The sequence below is a fragment of the Penaeus chinensis genome, chromosome 40, assembly GCF_019202785.1.
Source record: "Penaeus chinensis breed Huanghai No. 1 chromosome 40, ASM1920278v2, whole genome shotgun sequence".
Taxonomy (NCBI): domain Eukaryota; kingdom Metazoa; phylum Arthropoda; class Malacostraca; order Decapoda; family Penaeidae; genus Penaeus; species Penaeus chinensis.
The window spans coordinates 17,118,420-17,125,919 of record NC_061858.1 but is presented as its reverse complement, the minus strand read 5'-3'; the positions used below and the strand labels follow the sequence as shown (position 1 = coordinate 17,125,919).

The 7,500-nt window shown below is 39.8% G+C and overlaps 1 protein-coding gene across 1 annotated transcript in view; it reads right to left on the bottom strand.

The window, feature by feature from the left end:
• LOC125047133 overlaps nucleotides 1–5,195 on the bottom strand; it is a 7,506-nt gene extending 2,311 nt beyond the window's left edge. The window contains exons 1-4 of the mRNA XM_047645247.1: nucleotides 5,088–5,195; nucleotides 4,365–4,490; nucleotides 3,871–3,886; nucleotides 1–3,749 (exon numbers count right to left, since the gene is read on the bottom strand). The exon at nucleotides 1–3,749 is cut by the window's left edge and continues 414 nt beyond it. Of these exons, the coding sequence (XP_047501203.1) occupies nucleotides 1–3,749; nucleotides 3,871–3,886; nucleotides 4,365–4,490; nucleotides 5,088–5,195 (3,999 nt within the window). The remainder of the gene's footprint in view (nucleotides 3,750–3,870; nucleotides 3,887–4,364; nucleotides 4,491–5,087) is intronic.
• Between the last annotated feature and the right edge of the window lie 2,305 nt (nucleotides 5,196–7,500).

The window sequence follows — 7,500 nt, the reverse complement described above, 5'->3', positions numbered from 1 at the left end:
AACATTAGGTATGAACATTCTATAAAACGAAATCATCCCGAGAAATTTCCTCAAAGCCTTCTTAGTCTTAGGTAAGGGTACCTTAAGTAGTGCCTCAATTTTATTGTACTGAGGTTTTAAACTCAGTCCATCAACAATAAATCCCAAATATTCAACTGAAGGAAAACCAAATCTACATTTTGACAATCTGGCTGTCAAGTTGTACTTTCTTAAACGTTCCAAGACATTTACTAATGCTTTCATATGGTCTTTCCATGTACTACCATATATGAAAATATTGTCAAAATAAAAGGCAATGTTACTCAGTCCAGTTAATACCAATCTCATGAGTCGAATATACGTAGCACCTGCTGTCACTAAGCCAAAGGGGAGTCTCGTGAATTCCATCAGGCCTCTGTGGGTAGGAAAAGATGTTAAAGGCATAGCACTCTCTGAAAGTGGAATCTGATAATATGCTTTCGTCAAGTCTATTTCTGAAAAGAATTGTGCTCCTGCAAACTTAAACAATTCTTCCTCCACAGTGCAGGATGGTTCAGCGTGAAATACAGTGATCAAATTAATTGCCCGAAAATCAATAGCCATGCGGTATGTCCCATCGGCTTTCTTAACCATTACTACTGGAGAACAATAGGGTGAAGAGGACAGTCTTATAATGCCTTGTTCATATAATTGATCTACTTCTTCTCTGAAGTGAGACTGGAGATGGACGGGTATCGGGTATCTTTTAGCTCTTATAATCTCAGTAGAAGTTAATTCAATATTATGCTTAATTAATGAAGTGCACCCTGGTATATCAGAAAATATATCTGTCCAAGAATCAATTAAAGTTTGAATATCTGCTTTCTGCTGAGAACTCAGATCTGGAGATAAATTTTGATAATTTAAGTCCGAACTTTTATCGGAATCTACTTTACCATCTGTAGTCAGAGGTAGTTCATCCATTCCCCCAGAATCATCTTCCACTAAGCACATATGGACTGTCTGGAAAGGTTCAAGAGCATTATTTACAACATCAGTTACTTCATCTAACGCATGTGTTCTACTTACATTGCTTCTACGGTAATATTTCTTAAGTAGGTTAACATGATAAAGCTTGAGAGTGCCCTTCTCATCAATTAAGTAATTTACTTTGTTCTTTTGTTCAAGAACAGGGAATGGACCCCTCCAGGCCATCAATAATTTGTTTGTACGATCAGGAAGTAAAACTAAGACCTCATCACCTTTCTTAAAATGTCTCTTCTGTGACTTTAGATCGAAGTATGAGCGATATCTGGATGAGCTGATGTCGGCATTCTGAGCAGCAATTTTGGCGCAGTCAGCCAATTTATCTTTTAATTCGATAACATACTGATACGTAGAACGCTGGTCCTCATTTACATTAGGATTTTCCCATAAATCTCTCAGGACTGACAGTGGCCCTCTCACGGTACGACCATAAAGCAGCTCAAAAGGGGAAAACGCTGTACGGTCGCTCGGAATTTCCCTCAAAGCGAAAAGAGTAGGTATGAGATACCGATGCCACTCCTTTGGTTTTTCTATACACAACTTCCTCAAGGAAGCCTTCAGTGTACTGTGGAATCTTTCTATCCTACCGTTACAACTTAGGTGGTATGGAGTTGTGAAAAGTGGCTTTATACCGAGTAACTTGTGGAGTTCACCCATTAATTTGGAAGTAAACTGTGTGCCTCTGTCTGAGAGTATCTCCCTAGGAATGCCTACCCGAGAGAAAATCACTAGTAAAGCCTCAGCTACAGACACCGAATCAATGTCTTTTAACGGGAGAGCATCAGGGAACCCGGTGGCAAAATCTATTAACGTTAAGATGTATTTATGACCTTGGGAAGATGCAGGAGTTAATGGTCCAACAATGTCAATCGCGACGCGAGAAAAAGGTTCAGTCACAATAGGTATTGGCTGCAATGGGGCAGGCTTTATTTTACCTTTACTGGACATTCTCTGGCATTTCTCACAAGATCTGCAGTAGTCTTTGATATCAGCACCCATTCCAGGCCAATAAAATTGTTCCCTTACCTTAATTTCTGTTTTGCGGTGCGAGAAATGGCCTGCAAGTGGACTTTCATGCGCCAGACTGAGAATTATCTTCCGGCAGTCCGCAGGTACAACCAGAGAGGATTTACCAACCCTTTCACGGAATCTGGAATTCACACAGGAACGGTAGATCAAACTGTTAATTACCTCATACTTGTACAAAGAGCCATCACGCATATTTTCCGTTTCCCCAGCATTACCCTTGCACCGGATATCTGACAAAGATGGACAAGATGACTGGAGTTTGACGAATTCAGAATGTGTGATATTAAGAGGTTCTAACTTCGGTAATACTAAAGGATGGACTCTCTTAATTTTATCTGATCTAGTTTCAACTGCTTGAACATATTCATCAGTAACATTAGTCGTTTTTGCAACAGATACAGTACGCGGTATAGTCACAACATGGTCAGACACAGTTGAACTGATAGATTTACCAGTAATAGCATCAGGGTTATTATGATCTCTTACACCTGGAATATTCCCAATTAATACAGAGCAAAATTTAATTGGCGCCCTTACAGCTTTAACCCATCCAACATAATATGGGCATCGAATGAAACATTTGACCAGAGGAAAAGTGTCTGTACGCCCTAGATAATCAGAAACTCTAGTCCAATGACATGATGTTAGATCAACATCCGGGAGTAACTGTTCAGCAACAACAAAGCAAGAACAGCCAGAATCTCGGAGGATAGTTGAGACCCAAGAACCATTGATAGTGCCAGAAGTTAAGAATTTGCGAGGCGAGTTGTCATCAAAAGAAAAGTTGACGGTATAACTAGATTGTTGCTTGAAAGCAAAAGGGTTTTTAGGGCAACGTGGTTTGATGTGCCCGACTTCACCGCAACCATGACATGTTATTTTAGGTCTTGGGGCTTTCACCTCAGCTTCCTCTGGAACCAACTGTTTGGTCTGAACCATCCTCTTACCTCTATGAAGACAGGTGTTCGATTTCGGGTAAGATCCATGAGCGGAAGCCCAAGTGTCTGCAAACCGCGCTGCTTCATCAAGAGTAGAGACGTTATGCTCTTTCAGAAGCATGCGAATATCTGGGGAAACGCAAGACTTTAGCTGGTCTAATATCATAAAAGAACGTAAATTTTCATAAGATTTCTCTACGTCACTGGCATCCACCCATAAATCGAACATCCGTCCTAACTTAATTACAAATTGTTTAAATGTTTCACCAGGTTTAATTTTAGCAGAGCGGAAGTCCACTCTATAACTATCTGGAGTTTTACCAAAACTATCAAGAAGACATTTCTTCAATAGCTCATAATCTTTAGTTATCTCAGGCGATAAACTTGTATATACATCTACTGCCTTTCCTGTTAAAAGGCTGCCTAACCTCACGGCATAACTTTCCTTCTTTATATTCAAAAGATCAGCCACTCTTTCAAACCTTATCAAATACAAAGAAATATCTTCACTATCATGAAACACAGGTAAGCTAGGTCTCACAGTATCATCACTGAACACTGGGGTGATGGAGGCATTATTATTAGCACGGATTTTCGTCATTTCAAGTTCATGAGCGAGACGTACCTTCTGGTTTTCAGCTTCTATATGTAACTTTTGTAACTCCCGCTCTTTAGTTCTTTCTTCCCTGAAGATATTTTGCTGTTTACTCACATAATCGTATAGAGCATCACCTGAGAGTCCTAGGGCCTCTGCCTGCCTTACTAGTGTCTCAAAATCTGCCATCACAAAAAAACATTACACAATGTATATTAATTTATCAATACAACAGCACTGAATCAATTTAGAACAAGTCTCATCTCCGGGCCCCAAGGACGATGAGGGGAGGCTGGATTATACCTGGCTCCCGAGAAAACTACGGTGAATACGGTTTCGCAAACCCAGAGACTACCAATCCTACTCACTGCGCCACTTGTGAATAATTAGGTTCTTATTATTTAGATTGGTTTAGTCTCGGGTTAGATCGAAACACGATTCATCATTTATATTTATTACACTCTTAAATATACAGTGTCATATGATTATTCAACTTCCCTTTTATCACTTTCATAAAAAATATAGGATTTCCTGTTTTCATTTCCGTTTTCACTTCAGTTTTCATGCTTCCATTGTCTCTCCGATCACGATAGGCAGAGCTGGATATATAACGGAAAATTTGGAGGAGCCCCTCCTGTCCGGCCCTTGACAGCAGTAGGTCCCTATTTAGAGAAATTCCATAACAAATTAACTATTACGTAATTTAGATAATTCTAAATAAGTATTAAAGTGTATAAATACAAAAAAAATAAGTCTGACTTCTGTCACTCCCAATATAAAAATATTTTAACTCTTACCCAGTATGGATGTCCACGAGCAACTAAACTAGCTAAAGATTCGTGCTTAGTGGCCACCTTGGCCACGTCACGGATGGCCACGTCACGAACTTTTTCCTTGCCACGAACGAAACCGAACCAAACAACCTTGAAGACCCACAACAATATACAGTGCGAATTACCAGTAGAGCGCTGGTTTGTCGCTCAACACCTTGCTAATACATTTCCTTAGCAATCTTTTTAAACACAATAAGGTTATTCCTTCACAATATATATATATATAAACGTGTGTGTGTGTTGGGTGTCTATTGCCAGAGGGCTGTTTGTCGCGCTCAATCTTACTAATAGATTCTTGTCGGATTTCAGGTGGTATTCCTTCTAGACTGTACACGGATGAGAGCGAGGGTGCCCTTAAGGTGCCGGCGAGGTACGACACACTCTATTAAGCTCAAGATTGATCTTGGATGCGTGTGCTGATTTACTCTACACCGCTGAGCAATATTCTACTGTACTATATCAAACAACCATTACTGCTTGTTTCAGGGTCTGCACCACACGTGGAATTTGTTAAACTTTCTAGCAAGTTGTTTCTCTTCGCCGACTTTTTTTTTTTTAAAGTTTGTCCACATGTTCCCTGACTGAAAGCGTGCGGTCCAATGTTGCTCCCAGGTATACGGGGTAATGCGTGTTTTCTAAATCCTTTCCCTACCACGGTGTCTAGAGGCTTTCAGGTTTTTCACATACTCGCGTCTTGCCAGAGTTCGAGTTTAGAAACCACGATTTGTAATAAACGAACAAGCCTTCCAGAGCATCCGTTAACTGCCTCTCAATTGTCTCGAATTTGTTTGGCATGTGTCGGGATAAATAAATCTACGGACGTTCCTGAAAGTCGGCTGGTCGTTCGCATATGTTAAAGAGCAGCGGTACCAGCTCTGGGTCTTGGGGGAGTCCCTTTTGTTGTGTTCTCCACCGACTGTGTGGTGCAGCGGTAGCGATCTCGTCTAACAATCTTGCTGACCTGCGTTCAAATCCTTCGCCGACAGTGGGGTAATTTAGAAGCAAAAAGGAAACAGACACTATGTCACACCAAGAATATCCATTGTAACAAATGGAATCAAACTAAATTATAATTATCATTATAATTATAAAGACTGCGCTTCTTGTCGATATGAACATAAACATTCGGTTGGATAGCAAAGATTCGATCAGATTCACAATTGCAGTGTTTTAACCACTTTTATAACCTTTAGCATCAGTGCTCGGTGGTTGACGGTGTCTTATGCTGCTGTGAGGCCAACAAGCATTTCTGTTCACTCACCGCGTTCAAACCCATCCTCGATGTACTGAGTGAGGTTTAGAATTTGACCGCAGGAAACTCGACCGACACGGAATCCTGATTGGTTTACTTTAACAGTCGGTGAAATACATGTCACTCTAAGTCTTAAACAGGTTGCAGAGGAGAGAGATTGGCCGATTGATATTAGCTAAGGCTGTATCCTTTCCTGGGTTAAGTAAGACTATAACTTTTGCTTTCCTCCAGATCTTAGGGATTTTGGCAAAGAAGTTAAAGAAGCTCAAAAGCCCTGTCATGTTTTTTGGACCAAAGTGCTTAATCATCTCCATGCTTATACCATCAAGTCCAGATGTCTTGCCCACCTCTAGATGTTTAAGAGATTCGGTAAAAGGGAAGAAAGCTTCTTCGCAGGTAGCGATTGTACGAGTCATGTCTTCCTTCATTCTTTTCACATATCCTCTGTCATGATGTTTCGGTTTTCTATTCGAAAGCAGGTGGGTGGCAACTTCGCCAGGCCTAACAGCAGCTGTTATTTGCTGGGGTTTATTGTCGGAATTCAGTTTTCTCACTGTTTTGCATGCCTGCTTGCTGTTATGCGTCATGTTGATACCTGAGGCTGTTTAATGCCAACGATCCTTACATGCTTTCCTGGGGAAGTCAAGCAACTGGTCACTCAACGTGATGGAATCCTCTTCGTAAGGATCATCATTATAAGCGTGTTGGTATCACTCATATAGGTCCTTGCTGTTGCCATCAAGACCAGGATGATACTCCTTTCGACATCCTCTAGGGATATTTGCTTTTGCTATGTTCCTTACAGTGGTTAGAAGTGTTTGTATCCATGAGGTGACATTTCAATGCTTTGACAAGGTCTAATGTGAAGATTTCCCCGATAATTAATGTTCGATCTCATTTGATAAGAGGTCAATGCTGTTCTTCAGCTGATATGCCTCGTACGTAAATCGCACTACCGGACTTGCATGGTATATAACCAAATACATTCCTAGCACCGTTGTTTTGTGCGTTTCTTGGAAGCATAGAGACTCATTTAATTGACCAACAGGTTAATACTTTGATGCAGACAATCCTTCGAAGTTGAAAATGATAACCTTTAACTTCGACGTTTTTCGGGGCTGAGAGTTTACCCTTTACCCACCACCTAAATAGAGAGTTGTAAAGACGAAACGTGGTGTAGCAGTTAGTCTCTACAAGGGAATAACAGTAGGCACTGCATGGAGGTTTGCCCCCCGTATATAAATATAGGACAGTAGAGCCTTGGAAAAAAGTGTAAATTAAAATAAACGAGATGTTAATTACGCAACAGAATCTAATGTTTGTTTCATCCACTTACGCGATGAGGGCCTTCAGATTAATTGGAAAGACTAAATTAATTAATAGATCTCGGAATGCATACCAATGAATTCAGACGAAATACTTTTCATATTGTGCCTGTTTCCTTTAATTTCTTTGCCCACATTACTGTATTTGTTTATGTTTTGTTGAAACACACACACACACACACACACACACACACACACACACACACACACACACACACACACATATATATATATATATATATATATATATATATATATATATATATACATACATATAAATTGATATGTATATATACATGTATGTATGTATTATATATATATATATATATATATATATATATATATATATATATAAAAGTTGGTAGATAAATATGCATACAGGTTGAGAGAGAGGGAGAGAGAGAGAGAAAGAAAAAACGGAAGAGGAAAGGAGGATGAGAGGGATGGAGAAAATAAGAAAAAGAGAGAGGAAAGAGAAAGAGAGAAACAGAAACAGAAGGGCAACTGATGCAAAGTAATTAAT